The 26,095-nt window shown below is 45.7% G+C and overlaps 1 protein-coding gene across 1 annotated transcript in view; it reads right to left on the reverse strand.

The window, feature by feature from the left end:
- The window catches only part of LOC126416875 (testis-specific serine/threonine-protein kinase 3-like), a 119,263-nt gene extending 105,991 nt beyond the window's left edge, over positions 1-13,272 (reverse strand). Inside the window, exon 1 of the mRNA XM_050084758.1 lies at positions 13,140-13,272. Within this exon, the coding sequence (XP_049940715.1) occupies positions 13,140-13,272 (133 nt within the window). The remainder of the gene's footprint in view (positions 1-13,139) is intronic.
- Between the last annotated feature and the right edge of the window lie 12,823 nt (positions 13,273-26,095).

Consider the following 26,095-nt stretch of genomic DNA (forward strand, 5'->3'; position numbering starts at 1 on the left):
AACAGTAGTGCAAGAACTTAAACCTGGTGATCCTGCGCACAGGGTTTAGTTTCCCGATTAGGTTTTGAAACAAGTGCATGACGCTGTAACGGATTCATATCTCACTCTGCTTTCAGACAATGCCTGGTGCCGTTTGCATGGGTGCGTTAATTCCCAAAACTAACGACATTGGAGCACAGAGAGATCTGTTCTGCTTTATGAGGAACCCTTCCACCGTTACAATACAGGAGTGTGGTGCGCAATTAGTGGTCACAGAAAGGCCGCAATTTTGTTAACAACACACTTAACAATGAAACATATGCGCAGTACATTTTGCAACCATTTTAATGGACTGAGTGGAAGAAACGAAGCTGTTGCTTCAGCAAGGGCTAATACTGCCAAAGTTTCTTTGCACGGAGTTCACGATATGTTCCAGAACAGGAACTTAAGCAACAATATCTAGACCACTCCAAATCCCGATTTAACACCGTGTGATTTATACACTCCTGGAAATGGAAAAAAGAACACATTGACACCGGTGTGTCAGACCCACCATACTTGCTCCGGACACTGCGAGAGGGCTGTACAAGCAATGATCACACGCACGGCACAGCGGACACACCAGGAACCACGGTGTTGGCCGTCGAATGGCGCTAGCTGCGCAGCATTTGTGCACTGCCGCCGTCAGTGTCAGCCAGTTTGCCGTGGCATACGGAGCTCCATCGCAGTCTTCAACACTGGTAGCATGCCGCGACAGCGTGGACGTGAACCGTATGTGCAGTTGACGGACTTTGAGCGAGGGCGTATAGTGGGCATGCGGGAGGCCGGGTGGACGTACCGCCGAATTGCTCAACACGTGGGGCGTGAGGTCTCCACAGTACATCGATGTTGTCGCCAGTGGTCGGCGGAAGGTGCACGTGCCCGTCGACCTGGGACCGGACCGCAGCGACGCACGGATGCACGCCAAGACCGTAGGATCCTACGCAGTGCCGTAGGGGACCGCACCGCCACTTCCCAGCAAATTAGGGACACTGTTGCTCCTGGGGTATCGGCGAGGACCATTCGCAACCGTCTCCATGAAGCTGGGCTACGGTCCCGCACACCGTTAGGCCGTCTTCCGCTCACGCCCCAACATCGTGCAGCCCGCCTCCAGTGGTGTCGCGACAGGCGTGAATGGAGGGATGAATGGAGACGTGTCGTCTTCAGCGATGAGAGTCGCTTCTGCCTTGGTGCCAATGATGGTCGTATGCGTGTTTGGCGCCGTGCAGGTGAGCGCCACAATCAGGACTGCATACGACCGAGGCACACAGGGCCAACACCCGGCATCATGGTGTGGCGAGCGATCTCCTACACTGGCCGTACACCACTGGTGATCGTCGAGGGGACACTGAATAGTGCACGGTACATCCAAACCGTCATCGAACCCATCGTTCTACCATTCCTAGACCGGCAAGGGAACTTGCTGTTCCAACAGGACAATGCACGTCCGCATGTATCCCGTGCCACCCAACGTGCTCTAGAAGGTGTAAGTCAACTACCCTGGCCACCAAGATCTCCGGATCTGTCATCTGTCCCCCATTGAGCATGTTTGGGACTGGATGAAGCGTCGTCTCACGCGGTCTGCACGTCCAGCACGAACGCTGGTCCAACTGAGGCGCCAGGTGGAAATGGCATGGCAAGCCGTTCCACAGGACTACATCCAGCATCTCTACGATCGTCTCCATGGGAGAATAGCAGCCTGCATTGCTGCGAAAGGTGGATATACACTGTACTAGTGCCGACATTTTGCATGCTCTGTTGCCTGTGTCTATGTCCCTGTGGTTCTGTCAGTGTGATCATGTGATGTATCTGACCCCAGGAATGTGTCAATAAAGTTTCCCCTTCCTGGGACAATGAATTCACGGTGTTCTTATTTCTATTTTCCAGGAGTGTATTTGTGAGGAGAACTAAATGATAAACTGTACACAGCAAATCCGCACATGTTACAGGAACTCAAGGATAGTATCCACGAGTCAATTAATTCAGTTTCTCAAAGAGAATTTCATCGTGTGATGAATGATTTCTTGAGTAGATGTCATATATGCGTGGAAAACAAAGGTAGGCAGTTCCAGCATCTCCTTACATGACATGGGTGAATGCAAAATCTATTTGCATATATTTTAAACTTGGTACTGCGGTAGTAGGCGGGCGACACGGCATCTGTTCGCTGGGCAGCAAAGCGCTCGCCTGCTAGCCATCTACTGCGGTCATCAGATAAATGGAACAGCGTGCAATACTGGACATTGAGGGGGAAGCTAGGTAATTGATGATAAAGATACGCTGTATCAGAGCATGTAAACACAGGTGGATCGTGGGTGCTAGTAATAATAATACTGAAAGGCCCTGACTGGATAAAAAGAGTTATGCACTTGTCATTGTATTTTCTTTACAGACCAGTGGATTGGTGATTACGACAACTAGCTACGGCAGCTTTGTAGGGATGTAATTCAGAACCTATTCTCTGTGGACAGTATGGAAAAATACTAGCTGCTGTATTTAGTTCTATTATTTCCATACGTTGTCGCACCTGATGTAGTAGTGGCGATATGGCGGAATACAGGTGGTTGTGTGGCGAAGAAATACAAATGCGCATTTTACGTTTTTCAGAGTTTAGTCTGCGTGAAGTAATATTGGGCAAGGTTTGCTAGAATTATTTAACAAAACTATGCAGTCGGAAGAAGCACAAGACGAGATAAATTTCTAGCTGAAGGAAAGAAGTTAATCGGAAGACCTGGAAAGTGGAAGTGTAATATTAGGAAATAAAAGATCGCGAAAGGACAGACCAAGTTCAGTTGTTCAGGAAAAGTAACAGATGAAAAAAAAATCGTTTTCCAATACGTCAGGAAAACTCCAGAAATGCCATCTGAATTTGACGGAAAATGAAACTTCCTGGCAGATTAAAATTGTGTGCCGGCCCGAGACTCGAACTCGGGACCTTTGCCTTTCGCGGGCAAGAACTCTACTAACAGAGTTACCCAAGCACGACTCACGCCCCATCCTCACAGTTTTACTTCCGCCAGTACCTCGTCTCCTACCTTCCAAACTTTACAGAAGCTCTCCTGCGAACCTTGCAGGACTAGCACTCCTGAAAGAAAGGATATAGCGGAGACATGGCTTAGCCACAGCCTGGGGGATGTTTCCAGCTGTAGAGGGAGAATCATGTACAGGAAGGCGTAACTTTGAATATAATTGAGGATGTAGAATAAAAATGCCACTCTACGATGAAGAGATTGGTCCAGGAGAGGAATTAGTGGTGGACCACAGCAAACCCGTCAGAAGATTGATGTAAAGGAAGTTGACCGGTCACAAACACTCAATCGTAGGTAAGGCAGGAGGCAGACTTCGGTTGATCGGTAGGCTGCTAGCAAAATATAGTCACACGGAACAAGCTCGTATAACAGTCTTACAACCCATCCAGGATATTATTCACGCAAATAGGATTAATACCAAATAAGACTGAGATGCTTGAACAGTCCACGGGTGTACTGCCGGTCCATAGTGTCCAACGGGCAAAATATTTCGGTGATCGGACATGTCACCATCATCAGGTGCGCTGACGAACTGAGCTCCTGGGGGCGGGCGCCCGTATTAAATCCCCTCCCCTCGCGAGGCGTTCTGTCCGCGGTCCGTGCCCGCGCGTCAGCGGTCGCTGAGACGCTGTCGTCGGCGTCTGTGGTGGCGTCGGTGTGATTGCCTCATCCGCCCTAGTCGCCCGTTCGTTTCCTTTGCTGAGCGTCTTTTTAATTAGACTCAGTGCTGGTTCCCATGACCTGCTGAGATTGTAGCCGCAATCTTGGTTGATGAGTCCGTCGCTGGACCGGCAGTACACCGGTGGACTGTCCGAGCAAGAAATACGCCGAAAGAAACTGAAGAATCACAAGAGTAAGATGTGTTACTGTTACTGAAAGTACCCAAAGAAAATCAGCACGAGTGGTCACAAATTTTTTTGATTCACGGCGGGACTATCCCGGAGATACTGAAAGAAAATATCTGAACTGAAACACGCTAAAAAAATGTAGGAAGAAAGATTAAGGTATAACGTCCTGTCCATATCGATGTACTTAGACTCGTAGCCCAAGCTCGGGTTACTGCAAGGACGGGGGAGGAAATCGGCTGTGTCTTTCTGAAGGAACCATCGAGGCATATATCTGGAGTGATTTAAGGAAATAGTGGAACACCTAAATCAGGATCGCCGGAAATGAATCTGAACCATCGTCCTCCAGAATGCGAGTCCAGATTGTTGACCACTGAGACATCTCGCTCGGACAGACGCTTAAAGACAGACGTCAATTCCGCCGCAATTTTCTAGTTAATTGGGCGCACAGTAGTGTTTATGCAGTCTTCCTTCCCGTCTCCATGTGCGAATGGATTGGTAAGAAATCCTCGCACGTACTACCCTCTGCCATGCACTTCAAAGTGGTCTGCAGAATTTGGATGATAGTAATGATGGTGATGTAGTAGTGCTAGCAGTAGTAGTAGTGGTAGTAGTAGTAGCAACAGTAGTAGTATCTTCGTTCATCTGTAAATTACTTTTACAAGGATATTACATACGTCTTGATACTACGGTTTAAGAGCAACAAAACCGACATAATTCATGCACACTGGTGGAGAAAGAACGCAGTATCAAGAAGGAGTTGTGTGACGTAAACGACAGTTGATAGTCGTGTTTTTCCATCTGAAAGACGTATATTCCAGTTTCGCGCCAGCCACTTAAAGAGTGGCGCTAGTGCGCCGCTGTGAGGGGGTGCAAATCAATTTCACTTTAAATACACGCTGTAAGGTTGTGAGCGTTTGTTAGCTTTGATACAGTACGTGGTGAGTTGATGTCAGTCAAGAATGTCTTTAAGGCGACAAAGACGATATTATCAACAGTTCACTAAAACTTCCTGGCAGATTAAAACTGTGTGCCGGACCGAGACTCGAACTCGGGACCTTTGCCTTTCGCGGGAAAGTGCTCTACCAACTGAGCTACCCAAGCACGACTCACGCCTCGTCCTCACAGCCTTACTTCTGCCATTACCTCGTCTCCTACCTTCCAAACTTTACAGAAGCTCTCCTGCGAACTTGCAGAACTAGCACTCCTGAAAGAAAGGATATTGCGGAGACATGGCTTAGAACAGCCTGGGGGATGTTTCCAGAATGAGATTTTCACTCTTCAGCGGAGTGTGCGCTGATACGAAACTTCCTGCCAGATTAAAACTGTATGCCGGACCGAGACTCGAACTCGGGACCTTTGCCTTTCGCGGGCAAGTGCTAAGGTTGTGAGGATGGGGCGTGAGTCGTGCTTGGGTAGATCAGTTGGTAGAGCACTTGCCCGCGAAAGGCAAAGGTCCCCAGTTCGAGTCTCGGTCCGGCGCACAGTTTTAATCTGCCAGAAAGTTTCATATCAGCGCACACTCCGCTGCAGAGTGAAAATCTCATTCTGGAAACAGTTCACTGAGTTTGAACGAGCTCCAACAACAGGGCTAAGAGAAGCTGGATATTGCGGAAAGACCTGTGTAGGAATGTACAGGGTGTTTCAAAAATGACCCGTATATTTGAAACGGCAATAAAAACTAAACGAGCAGCGATAGAAATACACGGTTTGTTGCAATATGCTTGGGACAACAGTACATTTTCAGGCAGACAAACTTTCGAAATTACAGTAGTTACAATTTTCAACAACAGATGGCGCTGCAAGTGATGTCAAAGATATAGAAGACAACGCAGTCTGTGGGTGCGCCATTCTGTACGTCGTCTTTCTGCCGTAAGCGTGTGCTGTTCACAACGTGCAAGTGTGCTGTGGACAACATGGTTTATTCCTTAGAACAGAGGATTTTTCTGGTGTTGGAATTCCACCGCCTAGAACACAGTGTTGTTGCAAGAAGACGAAGTTTTCAACGGAGGTTTAATGTGACCAAAGGACCGAAAAGCAATACAATAAAGGATCTGTTTGAAAAATTTCAACGGACTGGGAACGTGACGGATGAACGTGCTGGAAAGGTAGGGCGACCGCGTACGGCAACCACAGAGGGAAACGCGCAGCTAGTGCAGCAGGTGATCCAACAGCGGCCTCGGGTTTCCGTTCGCCATGTTGCAGCTGCGGTCCAAATGACGCCAACGTCCACGTATCGTCTCATGCGCCAGAGTTTACACCTCTATCCATACAAAATTCAAACACGGAAACCCCTCAGCGCCGCTACCATTGCTGCACGAGAGACATTCGCTAACGATATAGTGCACAGGATTGATGACGGCGATATGCATGTGGGCAGCATTTGGTTTACTGGCGAAGCTTATTTTTACCAGGACGGCTTCGTCAATAAACAGAACTGGCGCATATGGGGAACCGAAAAGCCCCATGTTGCAGTCCCATCGTCCCTGCATCCTCAAAAAGTACTGGTCTGGGCCGCCATTTCTTCCAAAGGAATCATTGGCCCATTTTTCAGATCCGAAACGATTACTGCATCACGCTATCTGGACATTCTTCGTGAATTTGTGGCGGTACAAACTGCCTTAGACGACACTGCAAACACCTCGTGGTTTATGCAAGATGGTGCCCGGCCACATCGCACGGCCGACGTCTTTGATTTCCTGAATGAATATTTCGATGATCGTGTGATTGCTTTGGGCTATCCTAAACATACAGGAGGCGGCGTGGATTGGCCTCCCTATTCGCCAGACATGAATCCCTGTGACTTCTTTCTGTGGGGACACTTGAAAGACCAGGTGTACCGCCAGAATCCAGAAACAACTGAACAGCTGAAGCAGTACATCTCATCTGCATGTGAAGCCATTCCGCCAGACACGTTGTCAAAGGTTTCGGGTAATTTCATTCAGAGACTACACCATATTATTGCTACGCATGGTGGATATGTGGAAAATATCGTACTATAGAGTTTCCCAGACCGCAGCGCCATCTGTTGTTGAAAATTGTAACTACTGTAATTTCGAAAGTTTATCTGCCTGAAAATGTACTGTTGTCCCAAGCATTTTGCAACAAACGGTGTATTTCTATCGCTGCTCGTTTAGTTTTTATTGCCGTTTCAAATATACCGGTCATTTTTGAAACACCCTGTATATACTGCACGTAACTGCTGGCAGCGGTGGTCACGAAAATACACAGTCGCAGGAACACCGGACTCCGGACGACCACCTGACGTGGACAGAGAGGGAAGACCACTTCGTTAGGCGTATGGCTCTGGCACATCACACTGCATTTACAGCAGCAATTTGAGGAGCAGTTGCACCACAGTGACACAACGAACTGTTACAAATCGGTTACTTCAAAGGACAGCTTCGAGCCAGTCAGCCTGTAGTGTGAACTCCACTGACCTCAAAACCCTGCCGTCTACGACTTCAGTCGTGTCAAACGAGACTGTGGTTTGGTTATAAGTAGGTCAGTTGAGGTCCTGCAAGCAACCTGTATGCGTGTTAGTCGCACTGAACCTACGCCTGGAGTTATGGTCTGCGGTGCCATTTAGAATGGCAGCAGGAGCATTCTCGTGGTTATCCCACACACCCTGATTGCAAATTTGTACGTCAATCTGGTGCATCGATCCGATGTGCTGCCATACATAAAAAGCATTCCAGAGGATGGTTTCTAACAGGATAACGCTCACCAAGGTACCGCTGTTGCAACCCAACATGCTCTACAGGGGGTCGGTATGTTGCCTTGGCGTGCTCGATTTCCAGATAGTTCTCCAATCGAGCACATTGGAGAATCATCAAGCGCAACTCCAGAGACACCCGGAAAACATCATTATCCTCTCTGTATTGACCGACCGAGTGCAACAGTCATGGAAATCCATCCCACAAAATTCATCCGTCACCTGTACTACACAATGCATGCACGTTTGCAAAAAAATTGTTCAAATGGCTCTGAGCACTATGGGACTTAACATCGGAGCTCATCAGTCCCTAAAACTTAGAACTACTTAAACCTAACCAACCTAAGGACATCATAAACATCAATGCCCGAGGCAGGATTCGAACCTGCGACCGTAGCAGTCGCGCGGTTCCGGACTGAAGCGCCTAGAACTGTTCGGCCACCGCGGCCGGCTGCACTTTTTGCACGGTTGCACGCCTGCATGGAACGTTCTATCGGTTACACGGGTTATTAGTTTACCAGCATTTCAGATTTGCAAACACTTACCTTGCGCATACATTAACCTGTGACCTAGTAATGTTAATCACTTAAATATGTTACTTAGGCAAAAGTATTCCAAAAATTTCATTACTTTACAATAATTAGTATTTGGTATTGCGAATTTTTTTTCCGTCAGTGTACCTTAGACATTTACATACTTGCAGCTTAGTTTGAAAAGAATGGGGCAGGTACTCGTCTGTGGGCTTAGAAGAGGAGTTAGCCCTGCATTTTCCTGAAGTAATTGAGGGACCACTCGGAATACCTAAACGAGGTTGATCGGATGAAGAATGGAGCCTCCACCCTCCCGAATAAAAGGGCAGTCTGTTTAAAACATTGCTACTTCATTCCGTTTACCTCTAGTGTACAGTACTACTTGACAGACGGGTTATTTAAAACTGTAAAAAGCCAGTGCTACATTGCCCATTCACTTATCACTCCCAGTCGCTGCACACACACTACATACACTGTTTCGTAATCTAACACACACACTGCCAGCTGACGTCAGTGCCAAAGCGATAGCCGGCCGGAGTGGCCGTGCGGTTCTAGGCGCTACAAATGGTTCAAATGGCTCTGAGCACTATGGGACTCAACTGCTGAGGTCATAAGTCCCCTAGAACTTAGAACTAGTTAAACCTAACCAACCTAAGGACATCACAAACATCCATGCCCGAGGCAGGATTCGAACCTGCGACCGTAGCGGTCTTGCGGTTCCAGACTGCAGCGCCTTTAACCGCACGGCCATTTCGGCCGGCTAGGCGCTACAGTCTGGAACCGAGCGGCCGCTACGGTCGCAGGTTCGAATCCTGCCTCGGGCATGGATGTGTGTGATGTCCTTAGGTTAGTTAGGTTTAATTAGTTCTAAGATCTAGGCGACTGATGACCTCAGAAGTTAAGTCGCATAGTGCTCAGAGCCATTTTTGAGCCAAAGCGATAACGCCTAATTTCTAGTTAGTGCACCGCAGCTTCCCATTCCCTGGCAAGAAAACTGATTCTGTGTCTTTCATAACGACTGAAATGTTGAGGTCAGAAAGAGGATAAGGTGTTAATATTACACAATGAATAGCTTTGAGAGTAAGTTTTCCAGAAGATAAAAAGGGAAAAGACAGTGTGTTATCTAAGTAATCCTTAGATGTACACTATGTGATGAAAAATATCAAGACACCTCGCTGAAAATGACTTACAATTTCGTGGCGCTCTCCATCGGTAGCGCTGGAATTCAGTTCGGTCTTGGCCCACCCTTAGCCTTGATGACATCTTCCACTCTCGCCGGCATACGTTCAATCAGGTGCTGGAAGGTTTCTTGCGCTGCCACTTACTGCCACGTACTCCATATCAGCGACCTCAGTAGTCGTTAGACAGTGAGATAGCGGAAAGGGGCGCTTCGCGGAACTCACGGACGTCAGGTGATTGGATGTAACTTGTGTCATACGTCTGTACGCGAGATTTCCGCACTCCTAAACATCCCTAGGTCCACTGTTTCCGATGTGATGATGAAGTGGAAACTTGAAGTGACACGTACAGCACAAAAGCGTACAGGCCGACCTCATCTGTTGACTGTCAGAGACCGCCGACAGTTGAAGAGGGTCGTGATGTGTAATAGGCAGACATCTATCCGGACCATCACACAGGAATTCCAAACTGCATCAGGATCCACTGCAAGGAATATAACAGTTAGGTGAGAGGTGAGAAAACTTGGATTTCATGATCGAGCGGCTGCTCATAAGCCATGCATCACGCCGGTAAATGCCAAACGACGCCTCGCTTGGTGTGAGGAGCGTAAACATTGGATGTTTGAACAGTGGAAAAACGTTGTGTGGAGTGACCAATCACGTTACACATTGTGGCGATCCGATGGCAGAGTGTGGGTATGGCGAATGCCCGGTGAATATCATCTGCCAGCGTGTATAATGCCAACAGTAAGATTCGGAGGGGGTGGTGTTATGTTGTGGTTCAAATGGTTCAAATGGCTCTGAGCACTATGGGACTTAACATCTATGGTCATCAGTTCGATAGAACGTAGAACTACTTAAACCTAAGGACATCACACAACACCCAGTCATCACGAGGCAGAGAAAATCCCTGACCCCGCCGGGAATCGAACCCGGAAACACGGGCGCGGGAAGCGAGAACGGTGTTATGGTGTGGTCGTGTTTGTCATGGAGGGGTCTTGCACCCATTGTTGTTTTGCGTGGCACTATCACAGCACAGGCCTACACTGATGTTTTAACGACCTTCTTGCTTCCCACTGTTGAAGAGCAATTCGGGGATGGAGATTGTATCTTTCAACACGATCGAGCATCTGTTCATAATGCACGGCCTGTGGCGGAGTGGTTACACGTCAAAAACATCCCTGTAAAGGTCTGGCCTACACAAAGCCCTGACATGAATCCTATACAACACCTTTGGGATGTTTCGGAACGCCGACTTCTTCGTGCCAGGCCTCAACGACCGACACCGATACCTGTCCTCAGTACAGGACTCCGAGAAGGATGGGCTGCCCATTCCCCAAGCAACCCAGCACCTAAGTGCGCGGCCGGCAGGGGTGGCCGAGCGGTTCTAGGGGCTACAGTCTGGAACCGCGCGACCGCTACGGTCGCAGGTTCGAATCTTGACTCGGGCATGGATGTGTGTGATGTCCTTAGGTTAGTTAGGTTTAAGTTCTAGGGGACTGATGACCTTAGACGTTAAGTCCCATAATGCTCAGAGCCATTTGAACCATTTTTGAACCTAAGTGCACGTATACCTGCGAGAGCCGAAGCTGTCATCAAGGCTAAGGGTGGCCCAACACCTTATTGAATTCCAGCATTACCGATGGAGGGCGCCACGAACTTGTAAGTCGTTTTCAGCCAAATGCCCGGATGCTTCTGATCACGTAGTGTATGTATCTGAAAGACACCGGCTGTTACGCAGTGATGTCAGGATCCTAAGGTCACAATTACGTTTGCAAGTATCGATGATACTACTTCAACTGAGAATCAGCCTTAATAGGTAGATGTAAAAGTAGATGTAACATGCAGTGTTACCTCGTTCCTAATGAGGAGAATCCGAACAGGAATCCCAAGATCAGAGAGTATTCATTATCTCCAGGTAAAAAATAATAGAGGGTCTAAATATGTTTGATTGCATGACTTTCTTTCTGCAGCAGCTGTTAAAAAACAACACTCACAATCTACCCTAGAAACAAATGAACAACCGTAAACACTATAATACTGTGATGAATGCGAACACACATAAATGCGATTCTGTTTCCAAAAGTGAGGTTAAATGCAAAATCCTCAATGCAGTGTAAGACAAGGTGCTAAAAGGCAAGATCTGCTAACAGTATACGTACTGTGAGGGTTTCTTTCGAACTCTGTCTCCGCTAACAAACAAAGCAGTGGTTTGCAGAGTGTGTGAACAAGAGGCAGAAACACCGTAAATGAAATTCACGCCAATTTTTAAAATAAATGCTGTTGTTAATCAACTGTATAACAGCCGAAACTTAGAAACATATGTATCCATACATCTAGAATGACCACAGATGATGCTTTGTATATAAATGTGAAACGTGTTTGGTGTAAAATTCCCCTTAATAGCAGTTATCTTAAGAGGGCGAAACCAATAATAATTGAATAACACGGGGATAAGAATGGAACGGGACTAGAGCTATGCCGCGACTGAAGTACAGCGATGAGATTATGAAAGATGTCGGCTGCAATTCCTACACGGAAATGAGGATCATGGTAGAGAGAGGTAAAGAATGTATCTGTGCTACCAGGCTGCTGGCAATCTGAACTCGGATTGAGGGTAAGGAAGAAGAAGTTAGTAGTAATCTTTGGCGCACTTTCAAATTGCATGTATCGGCAGAAAAATTGGTAATTTCCAAGAATGATTGCCTATCGAAGTCGCGGGGTCCAAACGATACATATCGAACGTGCTATCGTAAATCGATCATGCGACACTGGTGGCGGGCGTTGTGATCAGTTATTTGTGATCATCATTTTTATCTGTGTCCCGTCGTTCCCTTAGTTGCTCTAAATTATATACCTCCGCGAATTATTTGTGAATTGCTAGGGAATCCCAAACGATTTATGTCGTTAGTGAGTGGGATGTGTGGTGTTCTTGACGTTTCTTCGGCGGATTCTCTCACATGGAAAATCTAATTCCAAGTTTATTCAGCGTAGTAAATTGTTCGACTTTTTGTCGCAAATATGGAGTACTACTGGACGAGTAAAGAAGGGACTGTGTAGACTGTGGCGGTACGAAGTATGTAAAACTTCGTAAGAACAGTTTCGATGCTGAAATACCGTTTACAATTTCAGTGTGGACAGTGCAGGAAACGAACGAATATCAGGAAGAATGCATGGTTTGACTCTTCCAAATTATCCATCCAGATCACCGTAATGGACTTTAACATGACAACACTGACGACGAGTGAGGTAAGTCGTCTCCTTTGCAATTAAAAGTATTTTTGTAACGCTCTTCTTTCGTCGTTGCTGTAGCGACCACCGTAAAGATACTCACAACGCCCAGCACCAGAGTCGCATGATCGATTTACGATAGCACGATCGATATGTATCGTTTGGACCCAGCCACTTCCATAGGCAATCATTCTTGGAAATTACCGAAAAATGCCTGCCTAGGTGAGTAAATGTCATTTTCAAAGTCTTCTTTGAAATAGGTCGCGTATCTATGCTTCCCTGGCCTCCACATGCTCCACGATATCGAATTTACCTGAGATACGGGTTGTTGACCAGTATGAGTCGACCAGCAAACACAGTTGATGCTTTTTTTGTGAAGAAAGAAAGTGACACAGTATCTGTAAAAGTATAACAACAAACGAATTCAAGAAGTGATGCCATTGCAGCCATTAACCATTACGTCACTGGTTATAACCGACGGATAGTGTCGCAGATTTCTCATAACCCGCATTCGGACACGTATCCGTGCTGGAGTTGCCGTTTCCACAGCGTATAGCGTAGTTAGGTCGAGGGGGCGGCCCTGGGGCCAGTACCTTTGTTCCTGGGCGAGGAGGGCCCAGCCTCCGGCGCGGCTTCGATCGGCTGGGCGGCGGATACGGCGGCGTCTTTGGTGGGCGGCGAGGCGGCGTCGCTGTCCGTGCCATCTTCGCTGGTCCCAGGAGACATCCGCGCGCCGCTCTCAGCCGCCCGCCAGCATGCGTCGCGCCGACAGATAGCGTCGCTAGGCAACGGAAGTTGCGACTCGGCGACACCACTATTGATTGAATGGCTAAAGGGAGTCGATGTTTGAGCCAAGCCGTTAGATGTGGTGTACAAGAAACATGACCTCGCTCATACAATGCTTATCATAGAGATAGCACACAAGGCAAAGGTCCCGAGTTCGTGTCTCGGTCCGGCACACAGTTTTAATCTGCCAGGAAGTTTCATCATATCAGCGCACACTCCGCTGCAGACTGAAAATCTCATTCTGGAAACATTCCCCAGGCCGTGGCTAAGCCACGTCTCCGCAATATCCTTTCTTTCAGGAGTGCTAGATCTGCAAGGTTCGCTGGAGAGCTTCTGTAAAGTTTGGAAGGTAGGTGACGAGGTACTGGCAGAAGTAGAGCTGTGAGGACGGGGCGTGAGTCGTGCTTGGGTAGCTCAGTTGGTAGAGCACTTGCCCGCGAAAGGCAAAGGTCCCGAGTTCGAGTCTCGGTCCGGCACACAGTTTTAATCTGCCAGGAAGTTTCACTATTGAGGTATTCTCTCAGTGTGCAAGAGAACGGAAGAAATCGACCGTATTTGACTCGGTTCCATTAATCGAAGAGACCCACAAGTACTCTTTAGTGAGACTGCTGGAACTAAGCTGTCCTTCGACGATTTCAAAAACATGTTCGTAATCGAAGAAGAATTGCAAGGTTTACAGACTATAGTAAATGTTAATGAACTCTTTCGTCGTTTCGCGGTAGAACGTTTCCGTATCTACGGGAAAAAACCGAGAGAAATTGCGAGGTGCCGGGGTGGAGAAGAGTTTGTACCTCTTTAATTCTGACGAATTTTGCAAGAGAACGAGACACGCACTAGACCCCCCTCCTTATCTATCACCTAATTAATTATGCGCACAACAGTAACGACGGGAAATGATGGTGGACCCTGCTAGCTGGTAAAATAAGGAGTGCACGCTCACAATAATTTAATAAAAACCGTGATCTAACCAGAGGAAAAAAAGAGAACTTTATCATAATAAACGACAGGAAATCGGATCCTGCATATATCTACGAAATGATATGTGGCTTACATATTACACATAAAGGCACATGATTATCGACAAAAAAATGGCTGTGAGCACTGTGGGACTCAACTTCTGAGGTCACCAGTCCCCTAGAACTTAGAACTACTTAAACCTAACTAGCCTACGGACATCACACACATCCATTCCCGAAGCAGGATTCGAACCTGCGACCGTAGCGGTCTCGCGGTTCCAGACTGTAGCGCCTAGAACCACTCGGCCACTCAGGCCGGCTTATCGACACAAACAGTAGGTTAAAGGATAGGGTATTCTGAACTATTATGCGAATAAGAGTTGACTCGAGAACAAGCAGCTCCTACTCTCTGTGATGCAACAGACTGACGATAATGACTGGAGGTCCTAATGAATCAAATCTCCTGACTATATAGCAGTATCGCAATTAGTAGTGAGATCTCAAATGGGATCACATGGAGAAACAAGCAAGGTGGACTTGTAACAAAACGAGAGCGCTTGCTGCTGAGGGATTCAGTATGAAATTGATAAGGTCCTACAATGCCGGGAGCCGCAAAATACTGTACCAGTATTGAAATCTGCAGCACGTCGTAGGTAGGCAGCGTCCTGATGATGTAGGCGCCGACTTCTGCCGTGAAGGAACTCTGTGGCAACACCTGGCCTCCAAGGCTGTCCGAGAATTCTAAGTTCTGCCGGAAAAAGTGCGACTAAGTCGTAAGACTGTCCGACTCCGACGAAGATCAGATCCCGAATCTGTGCGCCCGCACGCCGCAGGAGCGGAGTCAACATTGCTCAACTCCCTACTCTCCTAGAAAAACCGCGAATCAGCATTCAGTGCTGATTGCAAAGTTTCCCCACACTGTCTCGGAACATCACTCGCGCCAATAGCGACCGTTCCCTCCAATTTCGAGCAGGGCATTATGACGTCAACTAGCCTCAGTTTAAGTTGATCAATCATGCCTCGCCGGCCGTGGTGGTCTAGCGGTTCTAGGCGTTCAGTCCGGAGCCGCGCGACTGCTACGGTCGCAGGTTCGAATCCTGCCTCGGGCATGGATGTGTGTGATGTACTTAGGTTAGTTAGGTTTAAGTAGTTCTAAGTTCTAGGGGACTGATGACCATCGATGTTAAGTCCCGTAGTGCTCAGAGCCATTTGAACCATTTGAACCAATCATGCCTCTGCTATTCAGCTGAGGGCACTGAACTCGGCGTTAGACTGGCTACAAAAGCAACCTGCCTAGACCACCGGCCATCTGGCGCCAGACAGTCGCACCCAGCAGGGCATAGTCCACAAGTATTCTCAGAATCAAGAGGACAATGCAGTCAGTCGGTGCCAGGAGTCTTCGTTCCGGACGCGCCGGAACGGCAAACACATAAACTGCGGCGACACTCAGACGTCTCGCAGGTCGTTTCGCCCTGCATACAAGAGGCGAAACTCGACCGACGTCAGTCGTTCCGCCAGGTGCTTAAGCCCATTGTACGAACCCCTCAGAATTCGGGGAAGTGCAGCCCCCAACCGGAAATGCAGTGTGCCGCGTCCTCTGATGCTCGCCTTGCACAGGCCACACAGGGAAGTAACCCAACATGCGTAGGAATCAAGTGAAAAGTATTTATGAACTCTCAGTACAAATACTTTCATTACAATATCCTTATTCAGTCTGTTACCACCATGCAATGACATAGAACATTAATAAAATTGATGAAAATGAGAGATGACATGCAAAAGAGGGCATGGAACCTCTCAAAATTTCCTCTCGTTCCACTGTTACTTATTACTAACCGGTTTACAGGGTATAAGTCCATCATTAGCTAACATTAAACCTGTTAGTAATACTCCGATCGTAATAAACAATAATTTTTACCCTGAAATGTCTATAACAAAGAGATATAGTCCTTTAGTATACGATAATAACATTAGTGGTGAACAATTTGAGCATGTCGCATCATATGAGTACACTGAAGAACCAAAGAAACTGGTGTACCTGCCTAATAGCACCTAGGACTCCAACAAGGCTGCAACACGACGTGCAATGGACTCGACTAATGTCTGAAGTACTGCTGAAGGGAACTGACAACATGAATCCTGAAGGGCTGTCCATAAATCAGTAAGAGTACAAGGTCGTGGAGACCTCTTCTGAACAGTAAATTGCATTGTCCTGCTGAAATTGCCCAAGTCCCTCGGAATGCGCAATAGACATGAATGGACGCAGGTGATCAGATGGGATGTTCACGTACGTGTCACCAGCCAGAGTCGTATCTCGACGTATCAGGGGTCCGATATTACTCCAACTGCACACGCCCCACATCATTATAGAGCCTCCACCAGCTTGAACAGTCATCTGCGGACGTGGAGGGTCCATGGATTCATGAGGTTGTCTCTATCCCATAAACGAGACTCGTCCGACCGGCCAACATGTTTCCAGTCATCAACAGTCCAATGTCAGTGCTGACGGGCGAGGCGTAAAGCTTTGTGTCGTGCAGTCATCGAGGGTACACGAGTGGGCTTTCGGTTCCGAAAGCCCATATCGATAATGTTCCGTTGAATGGTTCGCACGCTGTTGTTGATGGCCCAGCATTGAAACTGCAGCAATTTGCGGAAGGGTTGCACTTCTGTCATGTTGAACGATTCTCTTCCGTCGTCGTTGTCCTGTTCTTACGGGATCTTCTTCCGGGCGCAGCGATTTCGGAGGTTTGATGTTTTACTAGATTCTTGATATTCACGGTACACTCGTAAAATGGTCGTACGGGAAATCTCCACTTCATCGCTACCTCGGAGATTCTGTGTTCCATCGCTCGTGCGTCGACTATAATACCACGTTCAAACTCACTTTAACCTTGATAACCTGCCATTGTAGCAGCAGTAACCGATCTAACAACTGCTCCAGATAATTGTCTTATTTACGCGTTGCCGACCGCAGCGCCGTTTTCTGACTGTTTACGTATCTCTGTATTTAAATAAGCATGATAATACCACTTTCTTTGTCGCTTCAGTGTATTTCGAGTTATAGCAAGAAGTAATGTTAAATGGGACGATTTCGTAATGTCGAGCTACTGGAAGACTTAGATTTTCCGAAAGGGTTGTGGCAAAAGTACAAGGCATTTTTAACGGGAATTGCGTGTAAAACGAAAGTGCCATCAATTCCCTATTTCTGTTCCAGTGTATGGAGTCATAATCAAGAAGGGGTTGTAAGATTACGCTTTTTCGTGTATATTTTTAAAGCGAATTTCCGATCGCAAGCAACGTTGTTTCTTGTCCAAAGAAATGCTGATAATTTCTTTTCAGCACTCAAACAACATGTAATTTAAATGAAATGTTTTTAAAACTATGTGTGAAAAGAAGGACGTAGTGAGTAAATTTATGTTTTTTCGTTTTTCATGCTGCAACCAATGTTTGTAATATACATTAGAGCGAGCGAGCGAGCGAGAGAGAGAGAGAGAGAGAGAGGCGCTGCACGCCTGACGAGGATATTGCCATCTGTTGGGAATAATGAGCACTGCCGCACATCAGTGACAGAGTGAAAAAACCTAAACAGCGCCAGTAGATATTTTTTTTTAAATTGTGGTAGCAACCTAATGATTCTTTGATTCTGAATATGTAACAATATTATTATAAATTACTGTCATTTTATGGAGAAGAAAATGTTCCGGAGCTCTGTGAACTAATGATAGATTTGTGTGTGGATCGATATGACAACAGTTTTGTGGAACTTGAAATACAAAGGGAGACAGAATGTAATTATTGTTGCTGAATATTTTAAAGAGATAAGGATGTACGTAAATTAAAATTTTTCCATTCTATATGTCAATACATTGTAAGGTACCTGGAATTCTTCTGATCTTTCAGACTGCAGCCGTCAACTTTCCTTTAGCATTTCAATGCAAAAGGTGCAGAAGAATAATTATGGCTGTATGCTGTTGCTAAAAGTAATTAATTTCAAATCGGACCACGTTGCACACACATGGGGGTCGATTACGACTTTTTCTCAGCCAGCCTGCCGTGTATTCAACAGGGGATTAAAATAAAGATATACTGGGTGATCAAAAAGACAGTATAAATTTGAAAACTTAATAAACCACTGAATAATGTAGATAGAGAGGTAAAAATTGACACACATGCTTGGAATGACATGGGGTTTTATTAGAACCAGGCGCTCCATCCCATACTGCTAGACGCGTGAAAGATCTCTTGCACGCGTCGTTTGGTGATGATCGTGTGCTCAGCCGCCACTTTCGTCATGCTTGGCCTCCCAGGTCCCCAGACCTCAGTCCGTGCGATTATTGGCTTTGGGGTTACCTGAAGTCGCAAGTGTATCGTGATCGACCGACATCTCTAGGGATGCTGAAAGACAACATCCGACGCCAATGTCTGACCATAACTCCGGACATGCTTTACAGTGCTGCCCACAACATTATTCCTGGACTACAGCTATTTTTGAGGAATGATGGTGGACATATTGAGCATTTCCTGTAAAGAACATCATCTTTTTGATTTGTCTTACTTTGTTATGCTAATTATTGCTATTCTGATCAGATTTTTTGAACTTTTGTATTTTTTTGGTTCTAATAAAACCCCATGTCATTCCAAGCATGCGTGTCAATTTGTACCTCTCTATCTACATTATTCCGTGATTTATTCAGTTTTCAAATTTATACTGACTTTTTGATCACCCGGTATATCACAAGAGTTGGACGTATGTTTGACTTACAGATTAGACTTCGTAATGACGTGGAATGTGTTAGTTGAACAAAAGTTTTTTTACATGTCATAATTCAACTTTTTAAAATCCTGTTGTTACTGATACATATCTAGAAATTCATAGAATGCAATCGTTAACAATTACGGCTTGGTGACATGGCGGATTTTCATCCATAAGAAGTCCATCGTTGTTTGGGAGCATGACGTCAATGAATGGCTGCAAATGGTCTCCAAGTAGCTAAACATCCAGAGGGCGCAGTCCATTCCATGTAAACACAGCCCATACCATTATGGAACACCGCCAGCTTGCACAGCCTCTTGTTGACAATTTTGGTCCATAGGTTCGTGAGGTCTGCGCCAGACTCGAACCCTACCAACACCTTATATCAACTGAAATCGGGACTCATCTGTGCAGGCCATGTTCTTCCAGTTGCCTAGTATCCAACCAATATGCCATTATTTTCATCATGGCAGCGACAACAGCAACCGTTACGAAATTGTGTCGAATGAAAAACAGCCCAGACAATTTTGTAACGGTTGCTGTTGTCGCTGCCATGATGAAAATAATGAAGCATGTACCTGCCCAGGTAGTGAGGGCAGCATATAGGTCTTTAGAAATTATGAGAGGCACCCACGTGCCTTGCTCATACTGTGGCATCAAGCAGTCAGGCCTGAAAGACGAGTGGTCTGCTAAGCGAGTGGATTCATTGTCATTTATCGAGTAACATGAACTCTCGTACTCACAATTAAGTCACTAATCAACCTCCTGTATGAATAATACGCAACGGAAACGCACATCTATCAGTAATTTACAGAACTCTGACTGTTCACTACGCACTGGCAATACCATATTTTCTTTTTTCTTTTATTTAACGGCTTTTATCAACACGTGGCCACCGCACTGAATAGGAATGGCGCACACATTATAAATTCGGGACATCATGACAACATACAATTCGAAGGAAAAGTCCACCAATCTTTTTCTTTTCACTATCTTATTTATTCCGATAAATTCTATAACCTAAACACACAAATTCTATAACCTACAACAATAACACATGAGAAATTCCGCCCAGTGGGCATGGCTTTACATTGGTGATTCTCTATCTTATGGTCTCGTAATTATTTAACGCTACAGTGCACTTTCTGGATAGGATGGTGGATCTTTTATTATACCTCACACTTCGACTCTCACAATCATCATCACAAAACTTTCCTCCAGACCGAGCGGTACCGAAGGAATAAGCATAACCCACTAATCTTTTGAAACTACCTTGCTACTCTCCCATGCAAACCACACATACCCAAATTACATGACATACACCACACTACAACATGGAATACAATACAATAAATAGTCACAACACTATCACTTTCAGCTTTCCCACTTCAATTAGTATTTATCCCAGTTTCACACGACACTGCCCCACTTTGTAATTCTACTTTCCTACTATGAACTCTGGGGATATATGCACGTCTCCCTGTGCAATGCAAGCCAAGTGGCGTTGCTGGATAGACGGCCGAATCACCTTGCTTCTCTCTCAGAGTTTGAATCTAGCGTCACACGGAATCATATCACGCAAAGTAATATTAAGAACATATTCATCACACACGCGAGTCCTCAACTGATACCATGGACGAGTACTTCTCTTTATCCTTTGTCTCACACACAGATTGAGACTCACACAGTACTCACCACGTGGAAGTACTCGTCTCTAATTTCAAGTCCTGCACACGCCATTTCTTAAATATTTCAACTTATGGTACACACGCTATTTCTTAAGTATTGCAACTTATAGTACACACGATAGTAATTCAGTTTAACTTAAGCACACGGAAGTATTTCAACTTATTGCTACACGTGGTTTCATTGTGAACGTTGGTCACTTCCGAAGATTACTACAATCCCATTAATATTACCTGCCTGACATTTAATTCTCCCCACAAAAGTTCCTGAAATAGAGAAACTATAATTTCAAACTACTCTTAAATATTCCACATGCATACCATGTCTCCACTCTTTTGTCTTTACAGAGCACAACTAAGACAGGTCTTGACAGCACAAGATCCAGCGGCAGAGTCCTGAAATATGGCCGTTCTTCAGGTCAGCTCGCACCTCTGTCGAGGTGGGGGAAGGCCATGCTACTGTATTGGTCAGCCACATTTCAGGCGCTCAAAGCTCCGGTAAGTTTCATCTCTTCAGTTCCACCAAAGGTGGCCAAAGGATCGTCTCAAAGATGATCATATATTCACATTCACTACCTGCAGTTAGCAGACGACCATACATTCATTCATTTCACAGATCTCACCAAACTGGATGTAGGGATTTATTTTGTGGGAGTGCACATGTGATCAATTAAATAAATAAATTGTCATTCTTTCCCACACTGGTATCCGGCTTCGCTGTATTAATTGAAATTGAATTATTAGAAAAAATATGTTGTTCAGACAAGAATAATGAAGTATGTTGTACCTATTTTCAATGTCGGGCGGTACTGTACCCTTTCAATTATGAAAATAGGACTTCTGAAGAAGGCTATATTATTATAGCAGGAACCATGGTCAAGGTTTAAAATGAACAGATTTTTAGTGCAACTGTGGGCTGTTTTTCATTCGAGCCAACCAAAATGGTTTCGAGCCAAGGAGAGACGCTGCAGCCTGTTAGCAAAGGCGCTCTGTCGTTAGCGGCCATAGCCCATCAACGCCAAATTTCACAGAACCGTCCTAACGGATACGTTCCTCGTACGTCCCACATTCCTTTCTGCGGTTATCTCACGCAGTGTTGCTTGTCTTTTAGCACTCACAACTCCGCACAGACGCCGCTGCTCTCGACCGTTAAGTGAAGGGAGTCGGCCACTACGTTGTCCGTGCTGAATGGTTATACCTAAAATATGGTATTCTCGAAGCGCTCTTGGCACTGTGGATCGCGGAGTATTGACTTTCGTAACAATTTACGAAGTGGAACGTCCCATGCATCTAGCTCCAACTACCATTCCGCGTTCAAAGTCTGTTAATTCCTGTCGTGCTGCCATAATCACGACGGAAATATTTTCACATGAATCACCTGATAACAAACGACAGCTCTCCCAATGCACTGACGTTTTATACACTGCTGGCCACCGTAAATGCAACACCCTGAAGGAAGCATCCGAATCAAGTGAAATTTACACCATGGGTTTGCAGCGATGAGATATACAACTGATTAGAGTTTCAGCACAGACACACATCACGCGCGCCTGTGGCGCCACCTCATAGCGCCATTTAAAGCTTGGCGATTTCGACGAGTGTACGTTCGGCACGTGTGTTTACCTTGTGGTTGTTTCACAAGACGATCAGTTATGCCTCGTACACAAGAGCGAACATCGTTCCGAGTTCGACAGAGGAAGGATAGTGGCTTACCGAGATTGTGGATTATCATACAGAGAAATCGCTAGTCGTGTTGGTCGAAACCAAACAACTGTAATGCGGATATGTGACCGTTGGATGCAGGAGGGTACGACGGACCGACGTGGTCGATCGCATTCACCTCGGTGCACCACTGCACGTGCTGATAGGAAAATTGTGCGCATGGCAGTGACGGATCGCTCAGTGACATCCCGAACCATAGCACAGCACATTGCGTCTGTAACGCATCATCCAGTGTCTGCGCGTACCATTCGACGCCGTTTACAGCAGAGTGGTCTGTCCGCAAGACGTCCATTGCTTCGTCTACCATTGACGCAGAACCACAGACGTCTCCGTCGCCAGTGGTGTGGTGACAGACGGATGTGGACGGCAGAATGGAATGACGTTGTCTTTACTGACGAGGCACGCTTCTGTCTGCAGCACCACGATGGTCGGATTCGAGTGTGGAGACACCGTGGAGAGAGGATGCTGGACAGCTGCATTATGCACCGCCACACTGGTCTTGCACCGGGTATTATGGTATGGGGCGGTATTGGATATTACTCTCGCACGCCTCTAGTACGCATTGCCGGTACTTTAAATAGCCGGCGCTACACATCCGAGGTGCTGGAGCCAGTTGTCCTTCCTTACCTTCATGGCTCGGCCACAGCCATATTTCAACAGGACAATGCGCGACCACACGTGGCACGCATTGTCCAAAGGTTCTTCGTCAATAACCAGATTGAAGTGCTTCCCTGGCCGTGGCCGGCTCGCTCTCCGGATCTTTCGCCGATAGAAAACATGTGGTCCATGGTTACTCAACGAGTGACCCAGATTACATCCCCAGCTGCCACACCAGATGATCTTTGGCAACGTGTGGAAGCTGCTTGGGCTGCTGTACCCCAGGAACACATCCAACGTCTCTTTGACTCAATGCCGAGATGTGTGGCAGCGGTGATCTCCAACAATGGCGGCTACTCTGGCTACTGATTCTGGCAGGAACCACATGTCACAGACGTCTGTAAACGTAATCATTTGATACTTGGTCAACATGTTATCTACAAAATAAATTTTGTTGTGCTACCTCTTGTCTTTCTTGGTATTGCATTTACGGTGGCCAGCAGTGTACCTTGTATGCGCGGTACTATAGCCATCTGTACATGTGCATATCGCTGTCACATGACTTTCGTGACCTCAGTGTAAACCTAAGCAACGCTCATACAGTATATTTATTAATGTTTTTTCCTAAAAGGCGCGGAAAGGAAAGACAAGGGAAAATATCGATTGAAAATAAATTTCCAAGAAAGGATTGTACTTACAGAGCACACGAGGACTCTGCAAATAATATTTCAAGAAGGGTTTGTAATTAAAGCGTACAGGATTCCGTATTTCGTTATTTTCATTTCGACCTTCGAGCAGTCCTCGGCGATGCGCGAGTACCATCATGTTCAGAAGTACCCGAACGACCTGAACTGGGTTCCAACTGATACGCGTGCAGCCCACAAACCATAGCTATCTTGCAAGTCCTGTAATATTTTTGCAGTACACTGTTTTGACCATACAAAAAGTGTACTACGAGAGACCACTAGAAAATACTGTCCTTTATGGCAGTCCGCGCAGATGTAAAATGACACCATGATCCTGCAAATAATAGGTTCAAACGGTTCAAATGGCTCTGAGCACTATGGGACTTAACTTCTGAGGTCATCAGTCCCCTAGAACTTAGAACTACTTAAACCTAACTAACCTAAGGACATCACACACATCCATGCCCGAGGCAGGATTCGAACCTGCGACCGTAGCGGTCGGTCGGTTCCAGACTGTAGCGCCTAGAACCGCTCGGCCACCCCGGCAGGCACAAATACTAGGAAACATGTTATTTGAGGTGAGACAGTCCTTAACTCTTGTAATCTCAACTTTAATGCAATACTACCTTTCAAAAGCATGAAACACGTATGTAACGCAGCAGCGATGGCGAGGCATTGTAGCATCTGTGACCAGAGAGTATGCGCTTGACCGCGCGAGTGTTGCGAGCGGCTCTCAGTCAGTAGTAGTCTTTGCGAGTTAGTTGTCGCTATGCAGAGTAGCAGTCAGTCAGTCGTTGCGAGTCTGTAGCTCTGTCTAGTTGAGAGCAGTACTCAGTCTGTAGTCGTCATGCAGAGCGGTCGGTCAGTAGTAGCAGCCCAGTGCGGTTGTGTGATGTAGGCGGTCGGCAACAATGGTCAAGATGAGGAATAAGGTATACTGTTAATTAATATAATCATTAGATAATGAAAAATTTTATTTATTGTAATTATTCTCCAACAAGTCTCTCAATAATAATTTTTTATTTCAAAAGCATTTTCTCAAAAGTTTAATTTTTTTTTGAACTAAAGATCTCGTTGCATTTCCCATTTCATTCCACTTCTTTTTGAAGAAAAATTTCACTAGAATTACAAAAAAAAGGAGAATATTATTATTTGCAATGTAGTTCCTCCAAGTGGTGCGCAACAACAAGAGCAGATATGTGACATCCATTTATTCTGAGGTAAGACTTTAATTCTGATTGTTTTTACACAGGGCCAAAAACCGATATTTCGGTTTAATTGAATTTTCTTGTCACTGAATGGACTTTAATTTTTTGAAGGATTTATAATTGAGTCAGATTGCGAATTTCACATTTGTTGCCATTGTCAGTACATTTGATTGTGGGCAGGTTACGCATAGAGCCATGTCCATCAGCATTTCTAATTAGTATCGTTATTATCTTTTAAAATTTTTGTGGGGAGGTTACACTTGGCCCCCATTTCTATTAAGTATTGGTGTATTTTCTTTCTTTTAAAAATTGCGGTGGGGAGGTTACACTTGGCGACACCCAGTCCAGGATCGTATTTCGTTGAGAGTCTTTTGAGCGACAGTCAGATATCTGCTCTTATTTGCTTAGATAATTAGGATTTGGCGCAACGCTTTTAATAATATTGTGACTTTCTTTCTACAGGTCAACGGCAATTTGCTGCTTTGTTGTATTTGTGTGTTGCTTTTGCATTGTGCTTATTTGCTTTGTGAAAATTTTTGACTATTGTAAAAATGCCGCGAAAGACTGTGAATAGTGTATCGCGAAGTATTGTGAATGAAATTACCGACTTAAACAACGTGACCGATAGTAATTGTGATACGCAACGCAATGATGACAATCCTGCGTTCACTAACAATCAGTGCATTCCAACCACTAATGATGACTTTCACCTTAATGATGAACAAACGAACTCAATTGTCTCGTCTGTTAACTTGACGACAATTGATGACGCAGAATGCTCTATGGTAATGAGCGCTGTAGAGCTTAACACACCCGATTTGGAAAATTCAAGTAATGTACAGTCAAATCTGTCTAATGAAAATGAACAGATCACACAAAGTAGGAAAGATGTATTTAATTCCCAAACAATGACTGATAGTATACATTTGACTGACAAACCTTTTTGTAAATTTCAGAATGACCAAATGGTTACAGAAAGTGAAACAATTCCAGATCCACTATTGAACAGTACAGATAATAGAAATGGTAATTTTGGCTCGGATCCAATTATGGCAATACTGATACAACTTAGGGAAGATAATAAACAACAGAGTGAAAATTTCAAACAACTTAGGGAAGATAATAAACAACAGAGTGAAAATTTCAAACAACTTAG

Source organism: Schistocerca serialis, chromosome 8 (genome assembly GCF_023864345.2).
Source record: "Schistocerca serialis cubense isolate TAMUIC-IGC-003099 chromosome 8, iqSchSeri2.2, whole genome shotgun sequence".
NCBI classification, from domain to species: Eukaryota; Metazoa; Arthropoda; class Insecta; order Orthoptera; family Acrididae; genus Schistocerca; species Schistocerca serialis.